At 43.7% G+C, this 27,304-nt stretch overlaps 1 protein-coding gene across 2 annotated transcripts in view; it reads right to left on the minus strand.

Moving 5' to 3' along the window:
* Positions 1–1,265: 1,265 nt before the first annotated feature.
* Positions 1,266–27,304, minus strand: part of DERL1 (derlin 1) — a 28,250-nt gene continuing 2,211 nt past the window's right edge. The window contains exons 2-8 of one of the 2 annotated variants that reach the window (XM_040494349.1): positions 18,585–18,696; positions 12,985–13,049; positions 11,911–11,937; positions 10,997–11,092; positions 9,794–9,846; positions 7,674–7,784; positions 1,266–3,521 (exon numbers count right to left, since the gene is read on the minus strand). In XM_040494349.1, coding sequence (XP_040350283.1) covers positions 3,383–3,521; positions 7,674–7,784; positions 9,794–9,846; positions 10,997–11,092; positions 11,911–11,937; positions 12,985–13,049; positions 18,585–18,696 — 603 coding nt within the window. In that variant the 3' untranslated portion in view covers positions 1,266–3,382. The remainder of the gene's footprint in view (positions 3,522–7,673; positions 7,785–9,793; positions 9,847–10,996; positions 11,093–11,910; positions 11,938–12,984; positions 13,050–18,584; positions 18,697–27,304) is intronic. The other variant, XM_040494350.1, reaches the window with a different exon arrangement.

Genomic DNA, 27,304 nt, shown 5'->3' on the forward strand with positions numbered 1-27,304 from the left:
AATCCCAAGTGATTCTCCGGTACAGCCACATTGGAAACCATAGATTGGAGGCTTACATTAAATGATCCAGAAAGTACCAGTCACATTCAGCAGCCGGTTGTGTTTCTGGAAATAGGGTTCTACCCTAACGGAGTTGTGAGGATAAGGGGAGCACATGGAGAGTCATTCTGGGCTTTTGCCATACATGGAAGGAATTGCATGGCAGGATACTCTCCCCTAAATTGCAGTTGCAATCACCAGAGCCACTCGGAGTGAAAAGCAAACAAGTAAACTGCCAGGAAGCACTTGTTTTCTCAGCCCAGCCTTTGGAGATACTAACGGTATGAAGTCCAAACAGAGGATTAGATGTTTCCCAAGGTTAAGCTTTGTTATTTAGTTAATGCTGGAAATGTTAAAGGGGAAGGGACCTCAGAAATAGAGTTGTAATGAATGAAGGGTTGGCAACCACATCACCTGTTCAGTCAGTGTTCCTCAAAGCAGCTCAGAACACGGGGATACTGACGATATACTGTCCCCCCAAAATAAGCAGGATCAGGGTGCTTGGGTGGCTCAGTCGGTTAAGCATCTGACTTCAGCTCAGGTCATGATCTTGGGGTCTGTGAGTTCGAGCCCTGCATCGGGCTCTGTGCTGACAGCTCAGAGCCTGGAGCCTGCTTCGGATTCTGTCTCCCTCTCTCTCTCTCTCTCTGCCCCACCCTGCTTGTGCGATCTCTCAAAAATGAATGTTTAAAACAATTTTTTTTTCTTTTAAAAAGCAGGATCATTCCTTTCTAGCTTTCTGCTATTTCTCCAATGCCAGAAGAGGGGGGCAGCGCTCCTTCCTGTCACCCCACCTGGTGATGAATGATGAGAGCCTACCTAAAAGGCTGGCTGGTTCAAGCTCAAGAAAAAAAAGGCTCAGTAACATCATGGCCTCTGCCTTCCAGGCTCTAGGTTCTTATCTGGTTAATTCCGTAGGGTTCCAGGAGTCAGACCTGCAGGCTACAGAAATGCCATAAGGCACACCACAACCGGATGGGGCACCCAACTCAGTGTTCGGAAGCACACTGCTTCATTCCAACCAAAACGCAGAAACTGTGCTTCCGGGAATGAATCCTACAGCTAGTCCCAACACATGAGCTAGTCCCCTAAAACATGCTGCATTGCTGTGATTGCAAAAAACCCTGGACACTCCTACAGGCCTGAGAAATGCCTGGTCACGTAAATTAGGTAGTGTCTAAAAGAGGCAGCAGGGTAGGTATACGGAAACTTCAGACAGACGACCGTCAAGTTGTACATTTTAATTTACAATTTTTACCAACAGAAAGAATTAGTTACAAAAGGGGAAGTTCTCTATACAAAATAAGGATTTTTTTTTTTTCCCCACTCATAAAGAGAATCCACTGTATGTCCTGCCTGGCCAAATCAAATCTCAACTAGCTTGCTTAGCTGAATTATTCCAAAAAGATAGGTAATCCAGACAAGATTCATAAAATCATCAGCGCTTTACACGTGTTTAAGAAGAATTTAATGAACATTCTGCCTTGAACGAAGGTATTCTAAAGAATACTTGTAACCTTTACCCAAACGACTGCTCTCAGGCAGCTGAATTGCTAAGAGAGCACGTACAAGGGCCTCGAGCTCACTCGTCATGAGAATCTTCTTACGCTTACAGTGAGTTTCCACTCCTGTACAACGAAGGCACATGTGACATAACAGGAATAATGGCTTTTAAAGTTTACAAGTAAATTTTATTGTGGCCACAGGTCAACAGCACAAACACCCGACAGTTAAGGTCCAGAGTCTCTCCGCCTCCTTTATCGTGTAAATTAAATAAGGAGAGGTACACACAAATTTTATTAAAACCAAGCTGCTTGCAGGTCCCCACTTCCTAGTGTCACACACGTCACTGTTTTAAGGGTGGGGCAAAGCACGGTCACACTGGGAGAGCACAGTGTTTCCTGAGAAGAAACCAATCAAAATGTTCAAAGCCAAACCACTCGACACTGCTCCTAGGCCTAGCCGTCTGCTTTCAGAATAAAAACAGAAAATAAGAAACTGTGAAACACCATAGCCTTCAAAAAACTTTATTGGGGGATAAGCCTAGCTCTGATGGAAAAAGCCCCTACGGGGGGAAAAAAAAGTTGTGGGTATTTAAGCTGGTCTGATGTACATTCATGACTTCTACATTCATGGCTCAAAATAAAGACCCTCAAACACAAGTGATTCTAAAGCCATTACAACCCAAAATTATGTGATTCACTTAGATGTGCTTATATTAGCTCTTATAATATGACCTATGTACAGAGGAGCTGTGTCCTCACCATTAACTGAAGCATGTGGCCATTCAAGGTGGCGGGAGAGGCAAAAAAAAAAAAAAAGACAATTTAAATAGGGTATAAGGTTCTCACTCCACACTATTCAATAAACATATATCCAGAATGAGAATGAAATGGAACCGATGCCCAGGTGCCTCTCAAAGAGAGCGACTCCCCGGGGCACGTGTGATTTGGAATTTCCTAGCACAACACACCCCACTACTCCGGGGACACGCAAAGCCAGCATGCCCTACATGAGATGCAAAGGGACTATCCCTCACACAGTTTGCACCTAGGCCCCGTGCAAGACGCAGCTCCACTGAAGTTGTGATCCCCTCGCTTAAGGAAGAAAACGCCTAGCAACAACCTATGCCTCATGAACACCAATCTGTGTCCTCATGGCCTAGTGGTGCTGTTTTTTTTTAATAAAAAACACCTGTAGCAGTGGCAAATGGTCACAACTGACATCGGGTCCCAGCAATTCCAAAAGAGAAAGCTCTCCAACCGCTGGTCCAGTCTTTTCCCCTATTGTTATAGTTCTGCCACCAAGGGGAGAAAATGGTGGACAAGTTCTTTGAGCCCAAGCCTTGGCAAAAGTCAATAAATAAGAGAGCTTGTCAAAGGCAGAACCATCTCAGGGGCAACCTCCCCCAGCTGCAAACATGGGGGTTGGAAAAAGCAGGAGGGAGGCAGGTGTGCAAGAAAGAGGTAAGAGTCCCTTTGCCAAGGGTTTAGTGACCCAACCCCAGATTCCCAGTTTGGTGCCAGCAGACCAGGACCTGCCAAAACCCGTTATTGAGACAGAAAAGGAAGAGAAGACACCAAAAAAGAGAGTCAGTTCTGAAATTTGCACAGTTGATATTTGTTCTTCGTAGCAGTAAGGACTTGAATGAGAATCACGAAACTTGAAGAACACTTATATTTTTCTTCAGGTCTTAAAAAATTGTGTCTTGTACTGAAAGACTACATTCAGTGTGGGTCAGGTCCAACAGCGTTTGCTAGAACTCGGTGGTTAAGCACGCCCAGCACTGGGAGGAGACTTCATCTGAGCAGAGTGGCTGGTGGGCAGGCCAGAGGCCGCTCCTTCACTGGTCTCCAAGCCGAAAGCCCTGTCCCCAGTTGTGTCTCCCACCTCCGCCATTCTGATCAGCAGCCCGCCTCATGCTGGCGGGGGGCACACCGAATCCTGACACCCCTCCTCTCCTGCTGGGCAGCCAGCGGTACCTGGAGCGGGGGTAGGGGGGAAACAAAGGAGAGAAGACGAGATGATCACTTCCGCACGGTGATCTGACCATTCAGCACGTCTCCCTTTCCTGCATCCCCATGGCATCTGTCACACTGAATTATATTAGTCTGGCCAATGGAAGACAATGTCTTACTTAACTCTGCCTTTTCAGCACTTAGCTCGATGCCCGGACCACAGACTGTGCTCACTTTTCGGAATTCTTAAATTTACTACGTCTCCAGCCAAATGCACACTCTAAAAAAAATCGTTTTCTGATTACAAAAGCAATTCATACGGAACAGTATAGAAACAAAAATATTACTCCCACAAGCCCAGCGACCAGAAAGAACCACCTATACATAGCATTTTGATGGATCTAAATATGGATCAACCTGGATCAAAGGAGGTAACAGAAATTCACTTGCAAAGGACCAATCTGCAGCCTGCACGTTGAGGCCCACACGGCACCTCCGCCCACACCTGGGCCCCACGGCCATCAAGGGGGACTGGAGATACCCACTTTGTCTTGGAATCTGGGGTGTTTTTCAATTTTTGCATTTATACATTTTTGAGAGACAGAGAGAGACAGAGTGAGAGAGAGAGCACACGCACAAGCGGGGGAGGGGCAGAGAGAAAGGGAGACACAGAATCCAAAACAGGCTCCAGGCTCTGAACTGTCAGCACAGAGCCCGACGCGGGGCTCGAACTCACAAACCACAAGATCATGACCCAAGCTGAAGTCAGACGTTTAACCGCTTAACCGACTGAGCCACCCAGGCGCCCCTGGGGTGTTTTTCAAATGTTCATTCCTAATCTGTCTTCTGACAGCCTTCTTTCCATCTCAAAGATGGTAGGAAAGCTGAAGTCCAAAAAGCTTACCTGACTTCCCACCTTACAGATTAATGACCTAAGAGTCCCAGAGCAGCTAAGGAAACTTAAACCCAGGTCTGTGTTCTCCATAGTCTTTCCCTTCCTTGTCTATTAGTAAACTGAGAACGTGTTTTGTTGTTTTGTTGTTGTTGTTGTTGTTTAATGTTTATTTATTTTGAGAGAGAGTTAAAGGTCAAGTGGGATAGGGGTAGACACAGAATCCCAAGGAGGCTCTGCGTTCTCAGCACAGAGCCCAATGCAGGGCTCGAGCTCACAAACCACGAGATCACGACCTGAGCAGAAATCAAGAGTCGGATGCTTAACCGCCTGAGTCACCCAGGCGCCTCAAGAATGTGTTTAAACCTATTCCACTTAGATCCTAGTGTTTAAAATTTTGTGAGAAGGCAGAGGCCATCATCTGACAGCCCTGTTCAAAACCCTCACGGCACCAAGAGCAGACCGTGAGTGGTAACATGTCCACAGCAAAAAGCTTGCACAGCACGTCCGTATCATAGAACGTTTTGCTTCCACCAGGTGCTGCATAAATTCACCTCGTCTTTACCACAACCCTATGAGCCAGGCACTACTATTACCCCATCTTGTAAATGAGAAAACCAAGGCAAGACTAAATAAAACCCTTCTAAAAAGCGAGTGTCCAGATTCCAACCCAGGCAGCCTGGTTCCAGAGTGTGTGCCTGTACCACTTACTGGACTACAGGCTTCGTGCTACAGATGGGACACACGGGGTGCGATTCAGGTGACCGCAGTTAGGGACTGGAGTCCTCATTTGTTCACATCATCCCTGACGCCTTTGTATTCCTGCCGAAACCACACAACGAACCCCTTTCACACAGAAAAATAACTACGTGCAGAAGACGATCTACTTTTCGAAATGCAATGCAGAACAGTGATAGATCTTAGAATTCTAGAACTCCCCATCTTCCCTTTTAAACAAATACGGCTTTGTTTTCAAGTCAAAACGTCTGTCCAACTCCTGACTTCTCCACATCCACGATGTTCTGGTACAATAATATTCCTCCAAAGTATATAATGAAACAGAACACTTAAAAAGGGCTGCCTTGCTTTGCTTCTCACTGTAAGACAATATGGGAGCCATCGCCACTGCTTAGACGGATAGTGAAATTAAATGCAAGTAATTAGTACAAAAAGACACCCAATTATACATAATCAACAAAAATTTATGGTAATTTCAAAGCAGTTAGTGCTTTTGCAAGGAGCTGCATTTTGTCATCTGATCTGTATGCAAAATTTAACAGAAGGGCTTTTCCACCAACAGAGAGCGCTCAAATGGAAGGCAGGCTTTGGCATGCCACTGATTTTTGCCACTAGAATCTCACATGCTTTGTTGCCTACAACTGAGAACTATCTCCAAGCCGTGAAGTCAGAACACGGCCCCTGAAAGTAAGAGAACTGTTGGCCGCCCACCAAATGAGCAAGTTGTGTTTTAATCAATTCATCCGCCATCTGACTTGATAAACCTAGACCAAAAATCCAAACCCGCAGCTATCGTGTCCTTTGATAATCAGAAAGCAGATTGGTCATTTGTTTTTTTAGCCTGAAGGCAACTCAAGGCTCAGAAGACAAACAAGTTTCCTTTCATGCTCTTTAAAAAAAAACACACACAACAAAAGTGTACTTCTCTGTTTGTATATAATACGTCACAAAAGAAGGCTTTTAAAACCCTACCCCTAACTTACAAAGGGGGTGCAGGGTGAAGGGGCCTCAAGTTTTACTGCTCTCACTGACCCCTTGGAAGAATGATGAATCACAAAACATTAAAACGAGCAAGATGGGAAAGGGTTTTCCTTCTTTAAAGCTTTTAAATACAAGCTATTATTGCATATCCCAGACTGGAGATTAGGTGTGATTGTCGGGCAGGCTGTGACACCCAGATGGTGATTTCACTGGTCCCTTCTTCAACAGCCTTTTGCCTCACTGACAGAATGGTCCCACTCCTGACATGCTTAAGTGTGTCAGCATCTCTTCTGGCTCGTGAAATCCCACCCTAGCCCCAACTTTAGGAACAAGGCTAAGAGCTTGTATTTACCGAACACCCACTACTGTGCGGCCAATAGCCTGCCTTACCGCCCGCAGCCCGATGAGACCCGGCTTCCCCCCAGCGTACAGGCTTGCAAGTTGAAACTCGGAGGTTTTATTAAGCAACTTCCCCAATTATCAAAACTGATGAAAGAGGGGAACGGGATTCCAACCCACGTCTGTCTCAAAACCAAAGCTGTGCCCTCAGCCTCCTCACCTGAGTAAACCCTAGGAGCGGCAGAGAAAGAACCAGCACACATTCCCATGGTGCCTACACTCTACAAACCTCAAGTTTCTCACTTTCACTTTGAAAAGTTCCAGAAATTTTCCATTCTATAATATCTGATAGAAAAAATGTTTGGGGCGCCTGGCTGGCTCACTTGAAGAGCATGCAACTCTTGATCTCAGGGTTCAACATGCCCTATGTTAGGTGTGGTGATTACAAGGGAGGGAGGGAGGGAGGAAGGAAGGGAGGAGGGGAGGAAGGGAGGAAGAGAGGAAGGAAGGAAGGAAGCAAGAAAGGAAAGAAGGAGGAAGGAAGGAAGGAAGGAGAATGGAAGGAAGGAGAATGGAAGGAAGAGAAGGAAGGAAGGAAGGAAGGAAGTTAGGAAGGAAGGAGAAAGGAAGGAAAGGAAAGGAAAAGAAAGGAAAGGAAAGGAAAGGAAAGGAAAGGAAAGGAAAGGAAAGGAAAGGAAAGGAAAGGGAAGGGAAGAAAGGAAGGAAAGGGAAGGAAGGAAGGAAGGAGAACAGAAGGAAGGAAGGAAGGAAGGAAGGAAGGAAGGAAGGAAGGAAGGAAGTTAGTTTGAAACTGCCAACCAGTGAGGTAGCTTTATCCCCCTACCTCTTCTCTGGCCAAATCTTGTGTAAAATTGATGCTCTCAAAGCATATACTGTTGTCCTGTTACTGTGCCCAGCCCCCTGGCGCACTGTGGGCCGCGCTGGAGCTGCACATGGGGCCCCACCTGTTCAGCAGAGCTAGAATGTTCCCTGTGATGCCTGACTGGAGTCAGTAGCAGCCCCTAGCTAGAAGGGCTCCAAGGAGAAGACAAGGCTGTGGCTTTGATCCCTGACTTCCTGTGACTGTGGGACCAGGACAAGTCTGCTGGTTCACATTTCTCCATCAGCCGCAGAGGTAAATCCGACCCCTCATGGAGTTTGATTAGGATGCCTAAGACACGGGTGGTGAAATAAATGACTGTGACATGAGAGAGAAAAATACTTACAGAAACTGAGGTGTAGACAGGAAATTCCTTCCTCCCAAGTCCATCGGGTATCTGAACATTAGGAAGAAATAAAGATGTCCGACAAGATTTCCAATTAGCTCATTGATCACCCTGCAAACAAAGAGGCAAATTAGTTTCAAGACATTCAAGCAGTGAAGTGAGATGTGGCCGGTTTTAACTAACAGCAAGGGAAAACAGCCTTCCTGGCAGCCCATTTCTGGTCCTGGGCAGCCCGTGGTGGCTCTACAGGGAGCCCTTTCGTGGTCTGCGTGGCAAATGCATTCTGAGGGGAAGGGGAACCAGTCCTGCTGGGGTCTGTGCTCTCCAAGGGCAGCTGCCCTCCGACATCTCTTTCAAGCCCCATCTCATCCTCAAAATCTTGTTTTTGCTACTTCCTTGCCTCCAGAGGTGCAAGCTGCAAAGCTTCTGAATGTTTCAGCCATAAGTACTATATTTGCAAACCATGGGCAAATGGGAAGACCAGCGAGAGAGAAGCGTGGGGAAGGTGGGGGGAGAGTGCAGGCCTGTTCGCACATTCCTGGAGCCACAGCACTTGCCCCTCGCCTCCTGCGTCCTTGAATGTAAGACATCACAAAGATCACTTTGCGTGGCTGACCTTGTAATCCTAAAACACACACTGCCTTCGGTTTTTCCTGGCTTACGTACAGGCCCTCGAAGGTTCTATAGATCCACTCCTACTATCAAATACCCTGCGTTGTCCTCTGCGGCCACATGATTCCTGTCAGGGACAAATCAACATCTGCAGCCACTCCCGGGCTCTGCCCTTGGCAGCTTCAGCACGCTCAGAACTTGCTAGGCTCTAAACAGCGTCGGTCTGCTTAATTCACTCATTTCTGTCAATATGCTGCAGACATCAGGACCACACAGAGCAGGTATGTCAGACATATTAAGAACAAGGACCCTCAAAATCTGTTAAAAATGGAAAATACTTTGTGGTATAAGTGGGAGTTCACAGAACAGTTGCATCTTGAGATCTTCCTTTTAAAATTCTGACTGGATACATCGAAGGTTTTCCTCTCAGCTCGAATTCCAGGCTGGAAATTTGACCCTATTTGGCTATAATTTCTGTACTATCAAACCACTTGCAAAACTACTTCCCATCTGAGAATCTGCATTTTGATGACTGGTGAGCAGTTTTCAAGGCATTCTGGAAATGCCTCAAGAATAAAAAACATAGTAATTTCACGCATAGTTCTTAGAGGAGTCAGCCTAGACACAAAGTAGTTTCTGGTCTGCTCAATCTGGACAGTGAATCCAGAAATATTTTTCAAAAGCACATACATGGAAGTATACTGTGCCTAACGATGAGCTAACAAAATAACAAGCGTTCAGTGCTAAATGTGCTTAACATCCCGCGATGTAATCAATTACATCAAAATGAAATTACAGTGGACCCTTGAACAACACAGATTTGAACTGCGTGGGTCCACTTGTATGTGGGTTTTTTGTTTTGTTTTGTTTTTTTCAACGTTTATTTATTTTTGGGACAGAGAGAGACAGAGCATGAACGGGGGAGGGGCAGAGAGAGAGGGAGACACAGAATTGGAAACAGGCTCCAGGCTCTGAGCCATCAGCCCAGAGCCTGACGCGGGGCTCGAACTCACGGACGGCGAGATCGGGACCTGGCTGAAGTCGGACGCTTAACCGACTGCGCCACCCAGGCGCCCCTGTATGTGGGTTTTTTCATGTATACAGTACAGTTCTGTAAATGTATGTTCTCTTCTTATGATTTTCTGAATAACATTTTCTTTTCCCTAACTTACTTTATTGTAAGAACACAGTATATGATACATATAATACGTTACAACCTAAAACATGCATTAATCGACCGCTTATGCTAGCAGCAAGGCTTTGGTCAACAGGAGACTAGGAACAGTCAACTTTTGGGGGAGTTAAAAAATATACACAGATTTCCAACTATGCAGGAGGTTGATACTCCTAATCCCCGTTGTTCAAGGTCAACTGTATTTCATAAGTCTGAGGTTCCAATGCATCGACGCTGAACTTCTTTAAAGTTTCAGAAAGACTAGAGAAGACAAAGAATAATGGAAGTCTTTTAAGGATTTGTTTCCAATTAAATAAATCGAGTATTTACTTACGAGCCTCCGATGATATAGTTGAATCCAAGGATCACCCAAGGTAAATAACAGGCCTAGGAAAACGTAAACACAAACATGAATAACCACCCCTAAGGACGCAGGTGCCAGGGGGCTGGAACGGGTAAGCATATACTGGTAAGAGCTTTATATAAATCCTGTGGAAAGTCACCCCCAAAATTTCTCAGACCAATCCATCAGTACTGTACTTAAAACTTCCAATCTAAAATTCGTATATTAGTAACTGGAGGGACAGAGTACTGTGCCCATGGATCAGATACAATACATGCCCTGCTGAATGAATACTAACAAACAGCTTCACAAAGGAGCTGGGTGTCCTATGGACACTCATGAAAACATGACCCATAATAGAACCACATTAAGACTCCAACTAGCAAACTGTTGCCAATGAACTAAAAATATCCCACCTTTTTAGGTTCTTCTCTTACATACTTCACAAAATTACTTGGGATTTTTATCTCATTATACACGGATACCCTGAACTAATACTCTCCCAAATGAGAAAGCTCCCGAGTTGAATTCAACATCTGAGCCTCTGTCCAGATTCAACACATCATACAAAGAGCTAAGGGAGCTACAAGGAACTTCACAAACTAGTAAAGAAAGGGTTCTACATAAATAACTTGAAGGCAGAATGTGGTAAATATTCTGGAACATAAAGTACTGGAGAGCCCCAAGGCAAGACTAATTCCAGGCAGGAAACCCAGAAGTATGTTCAGTCCCAACTCAAATGAAGACCAGGTAGGATTTACAAGAGGAAGAAAATCAAAGAGATGTTACAGGTGGAAAAGTGTGAGAGAAGGAACTAACGGAAGTGTCTGGGGGGAAAAACAAATCTGTTTTAGCTGAAGTGTAAAATACATTAACAGGGAATGATAACAGACTTTAAAAGGAAATGCTCCCATGAGTATCTTTCCTTCCCTCTATCATACACACAGACACAAGACTGTTCAGGGACACATGCCTAAGGGGCCAAGAAGTAACAGTCAGCAAAGGAAGGATTCCAGGTGGGCTAAAGAAACGCAGGGCACTGACCAGGGGACTGAGCAGGGGAGGGGGGCTTGCCTATGGTATGTTGCTCTGCAGTGACCTCTTCTGGACGAGTCAGAAAGTGCACCTCTCAGATGAAGAGGGATTTCTGTGGAGACGAACGAAAAGGAAACTTTTCCAAGTAGGTCAAAGTACCTTAAATCGTGTTCCAAACCAAAATGATACAATCATGTCTCTGTTCAGCTGGGCCCAGACATAAAGTACGGACATGATCAGAGGAATCATCAGCAACTGCAAAAGAAGTCAACGTGTAAACACAAGGCTCCAGAGGCACTTCAGAGGCTTACCGTGAATCTACCAGGTTGGGTTTTTTTGTTTTTGTTTTTGTTTTTGTTTTTAACCTCTCCCCTCCAAACAAATTCTCACATGGCTATTCAAAAACCAAAAATAAATTCAATCATCAGAATTACAAATTGATCCTTTTAGTTAGTCCATTATACAAAGCATGCTACAAAATCCTGGAATAAAATCCAACAGAATTATTTGAGATGGATTCAGAAATATCAGGATCAAGCTCGGGTACTTGAGAAAAGGAGGCAGTAGGGACACCTGGGTGGCTCAGTCGGTTAAGCGTCGGACTTCAGCTCAGGTCATGATCTTGCAGTTGGTGAGTTCGAGCCCCCAAGTCAGGCTCTGTGCTGACATTTCGGAACCTGAAGCCTCTTCAGATTCTGCGTGTGTGTGTGTGTGTGTGTGTGTGTGTGTGTGTGTGTGTGTCTGCCCCTCCCCCGCTAGTGCACTGTCCCTCTCTCAAAAATAAACATTAAAAAAAAAAAGAAGGCAGTAAAGCTTTACTTACTGTATATACTCAACTTAAAAAGTACATATCCATATAATGCATAGAAAATACTGGAAAACCATCATTCTCAATGCACAAACATAATGAAGAACCCAGAAATGAGCAAGGAAAGTAATGGTTTAGACAATTCATGTAAGACCTTCAAAGAAGTTCTAATTCTATAACTGCAAAATGCAATTTAAGTTTCTCTCAAAGGCCATGAATAAGTAAATCTGAAACATGTAAAAGGGCAGTTTCAAGGGACACTTACCTGCATGTCCATTGCTAAGCCAGTAATCTTGGTTTATAAAGTTAAAGATCAGATACAAACAAAGCAATTCGCACCTAGTATAAGTTCATTTCATTCCTGTGTTCTGAAAGAAAACACTTTTCTTATCGTTCAAACTGTTTAAAACATTCCAGAATCCCAAGTTATCGAATACTCTCCATTATGAATACTCTATTAGACTATAGGATGTCACGGAAATGTGAGAATTTAACTGCTTTGGCCCACGACTCAGTTGGCCCTCTTGCATCCTCTTTGCCTTGCCCTGCATTTTAGCACCTCTTCTCCAGCTGGAAGATGACGATACCTGTGCCCTGAAACAAATAATGATTCTACTCACATTCAGGGCTCCACAGCATGGCTGAGGTCCAAAACAATTTTTTTTTCTTCCCTTAAAGGAGGGGAAAGGGCATCCAAAGTGCCACATGTCCTGGCTCCCGGCCAAGCTTCAATGGCAGCTAAGCCCCAAAGCAATTCTGAGCTCACCAGCTCCGCACAGACTGAGCCATCGTGCCCTTTCTGCTGCTCTCACCATCTGTAAAGGTCCGCAGCTGGAAGGCTGCTGGCAGCGGGGGCTGAAATGCAGCAGAGACATGCTGTGGCCCTTCCCAGAGCCGGCTCCCCCTGGATGGACTGAATGACTAGGTAGGCCCCGAAGACGAGGACGGCAACGAAATCAGAAAAGGCTGCTGGCTGTAAATTAACTTTCTGATAAGGAGCACGGATTCCAAAAGCTGTCTCATGGCACGGAATCTCTCTGCTGCAGTCAACGAGCTGTCACACGTGAGAACACAGAGAACTGGGAACTAGAGGGACAGCAATACAATTGAACCAAATGTGGAAAACCCCACCAAGGCAATGGCAAGAGAATGCACCACTCAAGGGCCGTATGATTGACTACGGCTCTGAAAGCGAACTTTAGTTATTCTTAATTATGAACTGTAGTAAACAAAGATGCAAATGCTATCATTTGAACTGCTGTACACAATACCATCTACTTTCCCAAACCTGAAAATAAAATGGTTTCTTTCTGGCCCAAAGTCACAGACTAAAGGATACCACGATGCAAATCCAGTTAAAAAGGAGCATGAATAAATAGTCTGCAGGCCTCCCATCAAAAGCTCCTAGAAACAAAAATAAGCCAAATGTCACAGTCCAGAATTTCAGAACAAAGTGATTTCTATGTAGAGAAATGCTTCAAAAAATTCTAGAGAAAGCCAAAATGAGAATATTTTTAAACTTCTCCTCACAAGTAAAAAAAAAAAAAAAAAAAAAAGGAAAATTTTTAAAATACCTAAAGCCATGTCTTCCAATAAAGCCCTGAACTACAGTCAACTGAGTGAGGCTAATCTGTGTTCTCCTAACCGAATTCCAGTAAGTACCATCCTCCAACTACCACAAGCTGTAAGACCCGCAGGGAGGGCAGTCGGTTCCACGGCCAGTGAGCTCCCATCCCCTGAAGGCTTCACAACTAGTCGGCCTCTCCTTCCTGGCTCTCCTCGTGGCCCGATGACACATCTGTGATCACTTGTCTCCCTCCTCCCTCTGCGAGACCATAAGCTCTGATACTGGAGGGACCCCATCTGTCTGGCCTGCCACTGTGTCTCCAGCAAGACTATGCTGGGAGAATCTTACTGTTGTTGTTATTAGATGCGCGCGCGCACACACACACACACACACACACACACACACTCTCTCTCTCTCTCTCTCTCTCTCTCTCTCTCTCTCTCACACACACTCTCACTTAGTCTGACACTGGGCTTTCTTGAGAAGATTCAGTCTCCTTCTTCTGGCTTACATTCTAGCAAGGGAAAACAATGCTGGCGGAGGGGAAGAGTGAGGGCACGGCCAAACCTTCCCATAGACTCTGACTCTTCACCTTCAGACCACATCCGGGAGGTAGAAGGGAAAGACCTATACCCCCTTTTTACCGACAAGGAAATAAAGTTACATGACCTGGATCACATGGCTTGTTAGAAGCAGGGTGAAATGTAATTACTAGTCCAGTGCCCTTGTCACCACACCAAACGCCAGGCTCCGTCTTATTCCTGGACCGAACAATCAACACTGGCCCTGCTCTCCCTTCTAAGGGTGAGCCCTCATGCCTTCAGGTGGGAGACCAGAAGAGAGGCAGAGACCACACACAAATGACTGTAAGGTCATTCTAGCTCAAACAGCTACCTTCCCTCCCCTCCACACCCCCTCATAATCGCATGATATGTAGTCAGTTAAAAAAAAAAAAAATCCTCTGTCTCTCTCTCTCTCTCTGTTTCAAAAATAAATAAAAACATTAAAAAAAAATTTTTTTTTAAAGGACGGGGTGGGGGGGGGTTGCTCCTGGGTGGCTCAGTCGGTTAAGCATCCAACTTCGGCTCAGGTCATGATCTCACGGTCCGTGGGTTCGAGCCCCGCGTCGGGCTCTGTGCTGACAGCTCAGGAGCCTGCCTTAGATTCTGTGTCTCCCTCTCTCTCTGCCCCTCCCCTGCTCATGCTCTGTCTCTCTCTGTCTCAAAAATAAATAAAAACATTAAAAAAAGTTGTTTTTTTTTAATCCTAACAAGTCTCCAAAAGACAGGGAAAAAATTCTATCTAAAAGAAAAAAAGTTTCCAGCAAAAGTCTCTCCTTCTTTCCCTAATTTCTCCCCTGGGGTCTCAAAGGCACGCTTTAGCCACAGTGTTAAGGAAGCTCAATGATGGGGATCCCTATGGTGAATCAAAGCTAATTTCTGAATTTTAGTAAAATTTGCTTTTTTTTTTTTTTTTTAAGTAGGCTCCACGTCCAGTGTGGAGCTTGAACCCGTGATCCCAAGATCAAGAGTCGCATGCTCTACCAACTGAGCCAGCCAGGTGCTCCTGTTGACTTTGTGATTCGGAAGCATTCTTCGGATTGAATACTTAAGCTATTGTAATCACATAAATTACAATACTATATTATTTGGCAAGTGTGCAACTGGGAATTTATAAAGTAAGTGGTCTCAAACTGCAGTCTTCCAGTTCAAATCAGAAACCTTATAAATAAGCCAACACTGCTGTATATTTCATTGACTCAGGTAGGAAAACATGCAGGTGGCAAACACATTGTCAGGCTGTTACCGTGAGGCTGTATGGTGGAGGGAAGACTGGAATCAATGAACCAGGGCTCCAGTCCCACACGTTATCTCAAATAGCTTTGTGACCTCTGGGGCATGTCACCACCTCTCCAGACCATTGTTTTCTCGTTGTGCAATCTTATTTTATTTTATTTTATTTTTTTCAACGTTTTTTTATTTATTTTTGGGACAGAGAGAGACAGAGCATGAACGGGGGAGGGGCAGAGAGAGAGGGAGACACAGAATCGGAAACAGGCTCCAGGCTCCGAGCCATCAGCCCAGAGCCTGACGCGGGGCTCGAACTCACGGACCGGGAGATCGTGACCTGGCTGAAGTCGGACGCTTAACCGACTGCGCCACCCAGGCGCCCCATGTGCAATCTTATTTTAAATGGGCAGGTCTCAAAAGTTCCTCTCAACATGAGGGTTCAGAACCGCATTATTCATAACAGTGAAAAACGAATACAAGTCAAATGTCCATCAACTGATGAGTGGAAAAACACGGGGCACGTGGGTGGCTCCGTGGGTTAAGCATCCTACTCTTGGTTTCGGCTCAGGTCATGATCTCAGTTTTGTGGGTTCAAGCCCCACGTCAGACTCTGCACTGACAGCACAGTGATTCTCTCTCTGCTTCTCCCTGACTCGCACTATCTCTCAAAACAAATAAACTTAAAAAAAAAAAAAAAAAAGGAAAAATAACCACATAAGGGAATCTCATTTGGCAATAAAAAGGAATGAGGTACTAACACATGCTACATGGAAGAATCTTGAAAACACTAGGTGAAAGAAGCCAGTTACAAAAGATCACCTATTATATGATGCTGCCTATAAGAAACGTAGAGAATGGGCAAATCCAAAAAGGCAGAAAGTAGATCAGTGGTTGCCTAAAAGCTTAAGGGGACGACCAGGTTGAATGGAAATGGGGAATGGCCGTTAATGGGCACAGGGTTTCTTCTTGTGGAGACGACATATTCTCAAGTTAATTATAGTGATGATTGCACAAATCTATGAACACCCACTAAATTGTACACTTTAAATGGGTGGAACTGTATAGTATTTGAATTATATATCAATAAAACTTTAAATAGTACCTCTCAGCTCTAGAATTTCAAAATGCTCTGTGACTGGATAGTAAGGAATGGGGGAAGCTTAAAAGAATTAAAGCAAGTAAAAGAGATCAATGGGCTAATAATCCTACAGATTGATCTTCAGTGTTATTCAGGTATTACAAATTAGTTATATTACCTGACTAGATAGGAGGGGTGGGTAAGTGGGTTCCAGGGCCTCAAGTAACGGAGCGAAAACAACTTACAAATAAAATATGGTCATGGCATTATTGCAATTTAGACTTCAAAATGGCATTAGGATTATTTTTAAGTCCTTGAATTTCAGAGATAAATATTAGAAAATTTACAGATGAAATGATATCACGTCTGGTATCATTTGCTTCAAATAATCAGGGGTGGGAGGACAGACATGAATAGAGATCAAATAAGATCAGCCAGGAGATAACAGTTCAAGGCGAGGAGTAGTTACAAAGGGGTTCTTGCAGGCAGGTGGACACATACTACAACACGGGTCAGACTTGAGAACATTCTAAGTGAAAGAAGCCTGTCACAGAAGGACTCATAAAGTGTCCCAAATAGGCAAATCCGTATGCAGAGAAAGTAGCTCAGTGCTGGCCAGGAGCTTAGAGAAAGGGGGGGATGGGAGATAGAGAGTAACTGCTTTGGGTTTCAGGGGCAGTGAAGATGTACTGAAGTAGACAGTGGTTGGTAGCGGCTGCGTAACGAGACCAGAGCCCACAGAACTATACACTTTAAAATGGCTAAAACAGGGGCGCCTGGGGGGCTCAGTGGGTTAAGCATCTGGCTTCGGCTCAGGTCACGATCTCACCGTTCGTGAGTTCGAGCCCCCCGTCAGGCTCTGCGCCAACAGCTCAGAGCCTGGAGCCTGCTTCTGATTCTGTGTCTCCCTCTCTCTCTGTCCCTCCCCCACTCGTGCTCTGTCTCTCTCTTAGACAATGAACAAATGCTTAAAAAAAATTTTTTTGTAACGGTTAAAACAGTCACTTTTATGTTCTGTGAATTTCATCTCAACAAAAAGGAAAAGAAAGGTTCATTAACCTTTCTCACTACTTTTGTGTACATTTGAAGTTTTTCTGTAACAAAATTTCGAAAAACTAGTCATGGATCATCCACACTTAGAATTTCCTGCTGATATAAAATAATACTACTCCAATAGCTCAATCCTCAATGAAATTACACCAGGGGGTAGAATGCTACAGCATTACTAGCAAGTTCAACTGGGACAGGGGAGAATAAAAATCACATATGCTGGGGGCTTTAGGTCCAAGCCCCCTACTGTGGTCGCGAGACTGTGGGTCAGTTTCACCTCCGCCAAGCCACTTTCCTTCCCTGAATCTCCTCTTTTTCCTCTGTAAAACTAAGGGGACGGGCTAGGTCCCTTCCGGTGGTAAGAGTCGATGACCTGACACTTAATGTAGTGATTTGTTTTTAAAAAGCACCTTGTGCAAATGCCAATTTAAGGAAAACACATTTGACACCAATGCCCATCCTTCTACTTCCCTACAGTTATGAGACTGATTCTCAATTCTCAAACTGACTTAGATTTAAGGGTGGTTCAGAATTCTCTACCCTGAGCTAACAGCCAGCAGGTTTATAAGGTGTCTGGAGTCGGCCAACCTTTTCAAAATCATTTAGGCTTAATAAAACTTTGTTCACATTTTGACCCAGCAGCATCAATTTACTGCTCTCAGGATAAGCAACTCAGAACAGCACACGAGGTATTGTACAAAGGAAATAACAATACCGAGAAACTTTTAAGAAAAGATTTTTGTAAAAAACCAAACAAGCAAAAAAACTTACCCATAACACCATATGGGCAGTCCTATCTAATAAACTACCATATTATTAAATCCCAGTTATATATTTCAAAAGTGAGTAATTCAATCACAGAGAATAACTTAAGGCTTTCATAGCATGAAGAAGTGTTTTTCAACCCCAGTCTGGGAGATATATACACTTCAGCACAGTTGACATTTAAGGACAAGGACTGGGGCACCTGGGTCACTCAGTCAGTTAAATGTCCGACTCTTGATCTCAGCTCAGGTCTTGATCTCAGAGTTGTGAGTTCAAGCCCCACAGTGGGCTCCAAACGGAGTGTGAAGTCAACTTAAAAAATAAATAAAATAAAGGACAAATGAGTACTATGTGACAGAAATGGGTGAGAAGTCAAATTTAAGTGAGAGGCACACAAGTCAGCCACTAAGGACAAGGTAGGGACAAGATGTATTAAGCTCTGGTCTTTCATTTTTTTTCACCTATAAAATGGTGACACTGTTACTTATGCTTCATGATGATGTCGTGAGGATTAAAAATCAAATAAACTAAGCGCCTAGTACAGTCCTGGCACAGTTACTACTGAGCATTGACTATCATTATGCCATTTCCTTACAAGCTAACTGCCCTCAGAATTCTTCCAATAAGTAACTGGTAAATTAGAACTGGTGAATTAGAAACAAATCTTAAGACAACTATGGACAACATACCTGTTTCAAGACGTGTAGAATACTGATATAAGAAATATAAATTGACCAAATAAAGAAATCCAGTTCCTGGACCCACAGGGAAATAAAAGGTGGCAGTGATTGGCCTCCAAATCTGTCCAGATCAAAACAGACACAGTGGTTAGTTTCTCCAAGCCTGGTTAATGTTTTTTTTTTTTTTTTAACTCAACAAAATTCACCCTTGCAAAACATTCTCCTCTGTGATGAAAGCAACCAAAGGGATACCACCAATATAATTCAAGAACACTGAAGAAAAGCTCCCATCAGCTACCATCATACCAATCTGCAAAGCGATGGAATAAAATCATGTAATATAAGCAATAAATATTCCTAACCAAGTTGAAAAAAATCAATACTAAGGAAATATATGGTTAGTCTTTACTGGGAGAAGGGCCATAGTTAAGCCTGTCAAAAATGAATTATAAAGACAGGCTCCAACAGCACAGTAATATCTCCTTTTGGGAGAAAGAATATACCGGGGTGACAAACCTTACCAAAAAATGTCATTTTCAAAAGGCAGAAGTAAAATAGAAATGTTTTTATTCAAATCACTGTGCTATTTAGGCAATATGGATATATGACTTTACAACTGTCCCATCCCCTCAACACACACACACACACACACACACACACACACACACACTTACCAAAAAGTCTACAATGAGAAGGAAGTCTTCCTCCTGACCTTCATCTCCTGATTCCCTTTCCATCAACGACAATCAGTTTCTTGTATTTCTTTCAATAACATTATGTGTTACTACTGTTCATTCTTTTTCATCCTACCTTGTATTGCATGGTTCTATGCCTTGTTTAAGTCCCTTGACAAAATATTTTTATTGGCTGTAAAGTATTCCTTTTATGTGAAGGTCCAAAATTTGTTTAAACCGTTACAAGGCCACGGTTGAATATTCTCGAATATCCTCTTTATACACTTACATATAGGATCAAATCCTGTGAGTTAATCTGCTAAATTAACAGACTTCTGCATTTAATTTTGGTAGACATTGCCAAATGCCTACAAAAATGTTTAACCAACTCCTATACTTACTCCTAAAATGTACATTAATGCCCGTCTTTTCTCTACGCCGTCACCATTTAGTGTGTATTTACGAACTGTTTTTAAAACTTTAGCACTTCCTTTCTTCATTTTCCTGCCAGATTTGCATTTCTTTATATATTATGGAAATTCCCCTTTCTCATTGTTGCAAATATTTTCTGGCCATTCATCTATGCTTTTACGGTATGCTTGCCATATTTTGACATGTAAAAGTGTAATTTAAGGTAGGCAAATGTATCCGTCAGGTGTACTTGGATGCTCATGCAGCTCACAAGCTACGTCTCCACTTAAGAGTATCAAAATATTCACAGTCCTACCGTGGCACATTCATGTTCGTCTCAGGAGTAAGGAAGATAACCTACTTCTTTTTCTAGGCGCTCACTCAGCTTTCCCAATCCCATTTACAGAGTAACCCATACTTTCTCCATTCATTTGAAACACTACTTTCTTTCTTGTTTTTTTTTAAATATTTTTTAATGTTTATTTTTGACAGAGAGACAGAGTGCGAGCCAGGCAGGGGTAGAGAGAGAGGGAGACACAGAATCCGAAGCAGGCTCCAGGCTCGGAGCTGTCAGCACAGAGCCTGACATGGGGCTCGAAATCGTGAACCACGAGATTATGACCTTAAGCTGAAGTCAGACACTTAACCAATCGAGCCACCCAAGTGTTCCGAAAAGCTATTTTCATTATCTATTTATTTCCTTTTATATTAAAATCTATTATTATATTAAAATGCTATCCTGTTTGAAACTGAATTCCCCTATCAATATCAAGCTATTTTAATGTCTAGTTTTATAATACGTAACAATATCTGGTAAAGTGATATGATTAAATAATCCCCCTCCTGTTTTTCTTCCACATTTGTCATGATTTTCTTGGCTGGTCTTAACATTTTATTTTCTCAAAAGAACTAGAATCAGCATCTTTATTATATCAATGTGATAACCATTCCCAGCCAGGAAGAAGTCTTTCACAGCTTTTAGAAGTTTTCTATTGAGCTATGCTTTCTAGCTCTAATACCAAACCACCAAAGCCGAATTACCTTACTGTTTGTAGTATTAGCTGGATTACTTTATTGTTTGTAATAGATTTGAAAACTGAGCCTCTTGGGCTTTCAAAGTATACAACTCTATTTGTAAATAAAATTTTGTATCTCATTCCATTGTGGTCTAATTCACTGGCTAGTACCCCCCGAACAACCTTAAATAATAGTGGTTGAAGTAGACGACCTTCCCAGTCCTTCGGAAATGCCAGCATAATGCTGGCTTTTGCCTGGAGAGCTGTGTGTCTCGCTTGGCAAGCATGTAAGACCCCCCCCCCCCCCACCAGCATCCAGATGTTCTCGGTAGTGGGTCATGTGAAGAAGCAAAGAGTGAGCACGAGGGAGGGGTGGTCTGGTCTTGGGAAAACGACTAAAGTCCGAGAGAACTACAAGAGCACTGAACAGGTACTGCTGACAGTGTGGGTGTGGCTGGAATGGGGGACACTGGCGGTGGCGCCTGGCCGGACACAGAGCTGCCACGTTACATCCTCCGAGTACAGGAATGTAGCCCTCAAGGCTCCGTTCCCTGCGGAAGAAAACGCGCTTTATAAAAACACCCAGAAGAGTGACTTTGCAAGAACCCTCTATTAAACCAGTAAAACAAAGTAAGTTAAAACTCATGTGGATTTATTTACAACTTTAACATAGACACATCATTTAACAGAAAAGGTTTGAGGACTGTGAGTTAGTTCTCACCAGAAGTGATTTGAGAACACCAAGATGTTAAGTGTTTGGCTTACAAGCTATCACTTCCGGGCCTCAATTTCCATCTGTAAAAGGGGAATGATAGACTAATACTTGCCCTATTCTGATGGGTGGTTTAAAAAAAAAAAAAAAAAAAGTGTGCTATTCTGCTCATTTACATGCACTGACTCAGGGGGCGGATTTTACAGATGAAGAACAGAAATGAGAAAAGGTTAAATAATAGCTAGCAGGTGGGGGAAGTAGAATTTTATCCCAGACAGCTTGACTCCAGAGTTTATGACACAAAACCCCTGTTTTTACAATGTCTCTCACAAGTGGCATCATTACTATGAGCTATAATTACAACTAGTAAAAATTTTAAGTCCTCCTATACTTGTATAATCCTGATTCTCCCTGCTTACGAAAAGCACTGGGGGCAAAGACCAGAAGCAAGCTAGCCCTGGCCTTGGCTCTTAAGTAGCCGCAGGGCCTTGGAAAAGTCTAGACCTCTGAGTGTATATCTTCATCTACCCGGTGATGTCTGTCCTATGACTCTGCCCTCCTTAGCTCACAGATTTTATAAAACGTTGGAATTAAGAAAACGGATTACAAAGGTGCTTTGAAAAAAAAATTGTACGTGTAGGTGTATGATGATTACAATCTCTTAGAAGACACACACTGACATAGTTTTTACAAATTCCCATTTTAAGCTACCTCCATATCCCTGCAAATTACTCAGGACCTGATTTTGGAAAAGAAACCCTGTTTTTTTCCGACTACATTTTCCCCTAACACTGACGCCACCATGCTATTTTTAGCCCCTGTGTGCACCTGTGCTTTGGAAATCAGTGTCTGTCAAAATATCTCACTTCTTTTCCCCGTTCATTAAGCTTACCCTTGAGTTATACTTGGCTTTCATTGATCTAAGAGACTTGATATTATTTTTGTATTACTTTAAAATGATAATTTGAAAACACCAGGAGAGAACTTATCTCTTCAGAAAAACACAATGTAATGTGTTTCTGGAATCCCCAATGAAGGGGCCCAGCTAAATTCCCTCCTTTCCTCTGACATGCAAATAGTTAGAATAAGAAAATGGATTTTCAGGGCTGGGAGTGCAGACATGCTTTCCGCCCTGGGGAGCCTGCCCCCACCCCACAATGGGGAGCCAGGTGCAGCACCGAGGGCACAGGACCGGCAGGCAGAGGGGAGGAGAGGGGAGCAGCTCATTTTATCCCCACAGCCTCCCAAGGTAGGAACCATCATCATCCCCAGCTTTTTCTTGAGGAAAGCTGGGCCCTCATGAGAGTTTAGGTGATCTGCACAGAGTCCCTCACTTAGAAGGAGGCCCACATCTGCACTGGCATCTAAGGCCTCTGAAAAGGGGTAAGACATCGTTCTTTACTTACTAGTCCCACAGCTTCTGTTGACAGAGTGGGTGGCAGCCAGCCTTGAACTAAAATTCTCCCAAACAATCTGCTGCTGAAATAATGACAAACGCTACCCAGAGTCTAAAGTGGGGGGAGTTCTAAAGTACCAAAAGCAGACTTTTTTTTTTTTTCTGAAACGGTACAAATTGATTGCTTTGGAGGTAAGAAACTCTACACAGGTCACCAAACAAGAAAGAAGAGGGGCATCCATGTGCCAAATGCTGATGTTAGCAAAGTGTGGCTTTTTCTTTTTTTTTTTTTTGACATCCTAGGTAGGCAAGAAAAGCGAATGAAAAATGAAAGGCACCGAGGCTCAACTGTGGACTGTAAAAGAGCTATTGGAAGCCATCTATCCTACCCCTGGGTATGTACTCAACAGAAACGCATACCTGTGTTCACCAAGACATGTACCAGAATGTTCACAGCACTATTCATTACAGCCAAAACCAGACACTATCCAAAAGACCCATCATCAGTAGAATGGGGAAAAGAGATGGTGATCTAGTCACACGATGGACCAATATGAGGAGGAACAATCTATACCCATGAGCAACAGTACTAGTGACTCAAATGCACTGTTAAAAAGAGACCAGACCCAATAGAATACATCCCGTAAGATTTCATTCATAGAAAGTAAACTAATTGGCAAATGCAATCTATGATACTAAAAGGTAAGACAGTAGTTACCCTTGGAGGGGGCAGTTACCAGAAGGGAGCTACAGGAAGGTTTACTGGTATGTTCTGCTTCTTGATCTGGGTGCTGGTTATACACAGGTATTCAGTTTTTAAAAATTCAGCAACTTGTAAACGTATAAAGCAGACTGAAGTGGACAGGACTGTTAAGGAAAGACATTAAAGCTACACATACCAAAACACTAGCCACTAAAGTTCTAATCCAAACCTTGAGGCTACTTCCATGCTCAGCCTAGAGACCAAGTTCATCTCCCTTCTGGTTATGCAATGTATAGGTTTCTCTTCCCCGGTGTGCTTTTTTTTTTTTTAAGTTTATTTATTTTGAGAGAAAGAGAGTGAACAAACGTGAGCGGGGGAGGGGCAAAGAGAGGGAGAAAGAGAATCCCAAGCAAGCTCCCTGCTGCCAGCACAGAGCCCAGGGCAGGGCCCAATCTCACAAACCGTGAGATCATGACCTGAGCCAAAATCAAGAGTCGACACTTAACCAACTGAGCCACCCAGGTGCCCCTTCCCCAATACACTCTTAATTCAATCTGCTAGGGTTGCTATCATCAGGTTAAAGGTAAATAACATAAAGCAAAAGCTTGGCAAATATAAGCACAAAGCCCAAATCACAGATTTGGCGGATGCCATTTCTTCTGATTCCTGAAAACAAATGAGGGAAATTGAGAGTTCATCTCTTCCCACTTGAAGTCAGGATGCTTTTAAGGGGGCAAAATACAGGATAATCATCCAGCAGTCACATTTCAATTTCAGTTACAAATTAAAATTAGAATCTTGGGGGGCCCCTGGATGGCTCAGCCAGTTAAGTGTCCAACTTCAGCTCAGGTCATGATCTCACGGTTTGTGAGTTTGAGCCCCGCATCGGGCTCTGTGCTGACAGCTCAGAGTCTGGAGCCTGCTTTGGATTCTAGGTCTCCTTTCCTCTCTACCCCTACCCCTCCCACTCACACTCTGTCTCTGTCTCTCTCTCTCTCAAAAATAAATAAACATTAAAAGAATTTTTTTACTAAAAAATAAAAAAAAAATTAGACTCTTAATGCCCAGAGAGAAAAGGCAGTAATGGAAGGAATTACTATTCACTAGAAAATAAAAATGGACACTATTTTTGAACAGCTTATTACGAGAATATATACTGGGAACTTTACATTTTGCTATGAATTTTACATGACAGAGGCATGGAGTAGATAACATACTTCTTCAATTTGAAGACACTCATTTTTGTGTTTCTAAAATTAGTATGTGGCTTACAATCCAATACATTCATTTAATGGAATTTCTACTCTCCCTCCCCTCCAAAAAGTTGTATTAAATTGATGGTGCATCTTATAATCTATGGAGTTAGATCAGAGTTCATACGGTATTAAATGACCCCCACTTTTAGGTAACGAAACTGAGGCTCAGAAAGAGTACTAAGTAACTTGCCTGAGGGCATATAATGAATACGGGGCTGAGCCAGGTCTTGGGGAACCATGACTCAATTCCTTGAAATCCCCTGGTCTTTCTATTTTAAGAGAAAGTAGATAATTGACTTGGAAGAAATCACCTTCAAAAATGTTTGCTAAACACTTAACTGTGTGTTTTGGTAGATACGATGTGAAGGAGTTGAAAGAGGCAGGTCAAAACTATCTGACTCACCACAGTAGAAACCGGAACTGGAGATGATTACAAACTGGAGTGATACTGGTCTCAGGATGCCCGTGGGAGCTGAACGAGGTGGCGTGGAAGTACAACAGAGATGCAAGGAGGTGCGGTGCCTCTGTCCAGAGAGATAGACAGCCCTGGGAGACACGAGCTCAGAAAGCACGAAGGGCTGCAGGACTAGGTCATCAAGGACCAGCAGGAAGACATTTATTTCATCATTATGAAGTAGCTATCTGATCAACGCGTGTTGAACGTGAGGGACTAGGAACTTTAGATAACGGCACAGTGAGTCTTAACATCCCATCCAAACTAAGAAAAATAATACTTTAAACTCTGCAGTTCCAAACCAACAAGCTAGTCAGATGAAGCCTAAAGATAAGGAGGAAAAGTGACTTTCATCTCTTCCAACATGAATCCGCAATTCTAAATCAATCATCCCCAATTTTTTTAAGCTGTTCAAGGCTCAGCTTCGAAGGAAAAGATGAGCCTCCAGCAGAAAGCACACCGCATGCTGTTTGTCACACACCGACCTCTCAGATGCAGGTTTTCTTTCAGCTGCTTCATTTGCAAATGAGTTCCTCTAGGTGGGTCTGAAAGCTAAATTTGTCCAGAATGGGCACGAGCCAGAGCAGCAGAGAGAAGGTCTAGATACTGGCCTTTTCCCATCTGGACAACCAGCGCACTGTCCTGCCCCCCACTGCTTCTCCCAGCTCTCAGGACGACAGAACAATGTAAGGAAGATGGGAACAGCACGGGAGGGGGGACACGAATGATGACTCTTCTAATCAAGGCACATCTGTCAACATTCACCTGCAGTCTATTAGAAAGGCTTTCTTATTTTACCAGTCTGACAACACAAGTGAGCAAGATTTTGCAAGGAGGGTCAAAGAGCCAGTTTTGACCAGATCCTTCTCACAAAATGACTTACAACCACCGCTCCTCCTGCGCACATATTACCCAGCATGCTGCCCACCAGGCACAAAGTGCACAACAGCCACTAGGTCACAAATAATAACCAGAGCTGGCAGCAGGCCCACATCATTTTCTAATCTCCAACTGCCTGCTTGACTTCTGCACTCAGATGCCTAAGAAACATCTCTAGACGTAACATGGCCAACACAGAAACTCTTCATCCACACCCTCCCCTGGCCCCCCAAACCTACGCCATCCTAAACATTTCCCACTTGGTAAAGGACTCCACCATCCACTGTGGAAAGAGCGGCATCTTTGAGTCCTGCTTCCTTCAGCTACTCCCCTGCCACATTCATTCAGCAGCAACCTTGTCCACGCTACTCCAAAATCTACCTACTTCTACCTCTGCAGTCACCCTGACCCAAAACATCATCTCTCTTGCCTTCTAACTGGATTTCTCTCTCTCCCCCATCCCGGGTGCTAAGTCCGTCCCACAGAGGGGTCAAGCAATCTTGCCAGTTCTCTGTTCAAAATGCTCCAAAGCCTTCCTGGTGTCTTCAAAATAAAGCTCAGAGGCACCTGGATGGCTTAGTCAGTTGAGCGTCTGACTCTGGCTCAGGTCATGATCTCACAGTTTGTGAGTTCAAGCCCCACAAGGGGCTAGCTGCTGTCAGCCTGTCAGCCTGTCAGCACAGGGCCCGCTTCGGATCTTGCTCTCCTCTCTCTGCCCCTCACCCATTCACATGCTCTCTCTCTCCCAAAAAATAGATAACACATTAAAAAAAATTCTTTAGTAAATAAATAAAGTTCAAAGCACAAAGTCCTGTACAACCCAAGCCCAGCCCACCTTTCCATCCGTGCTTTATCGTACTCACCCCTGGTTATCTCTGTCTGCATCTGCCAATCCTCATCCCTACAGCTGACTTGTAACCAGCTATCCGGTCTTCCTTCCGTTTCTGGGGCCTGCCTCCCAGCCTTCCTCTTGCTAACCCATGTTCTTAGAAGGCTGTCCCCAGAGCCGGATCTTCCCAAAGCTGGCACCTCGGCATTCGGATTTCAGTTCAGGCATCTTCTCCGAAGCCTTTCTGGAACACTCTATCCAATGTTATATGCCTTAAGTCACCCTCGATCATATGCCTCTCTCTTATTTTCTTCATGGGAGCTGGGACTTTCTGTCCTATTCACTATTGTAGCTCCAGTGCCCAGCACTGGCAAGTGCCAACTATTTCCATGCATTCAA

The sequence above is a fragment of the Herpailurus yagouaroundi genome, unplaced genomic scaffold (assembly GCF_014898765.1).
Source record: "Herpailurus yagouaroundi ecotype Mexico unplaced genomic scaffold, PumYag 186, whole genome shotgun sequence".
Classification (NCBI taxonomy): Eukaryota; Metazoa; Chordata; class Mammalia; order Carnivora; family Felidae; genus Herpailurus; species Herpailurus yagouaroundi.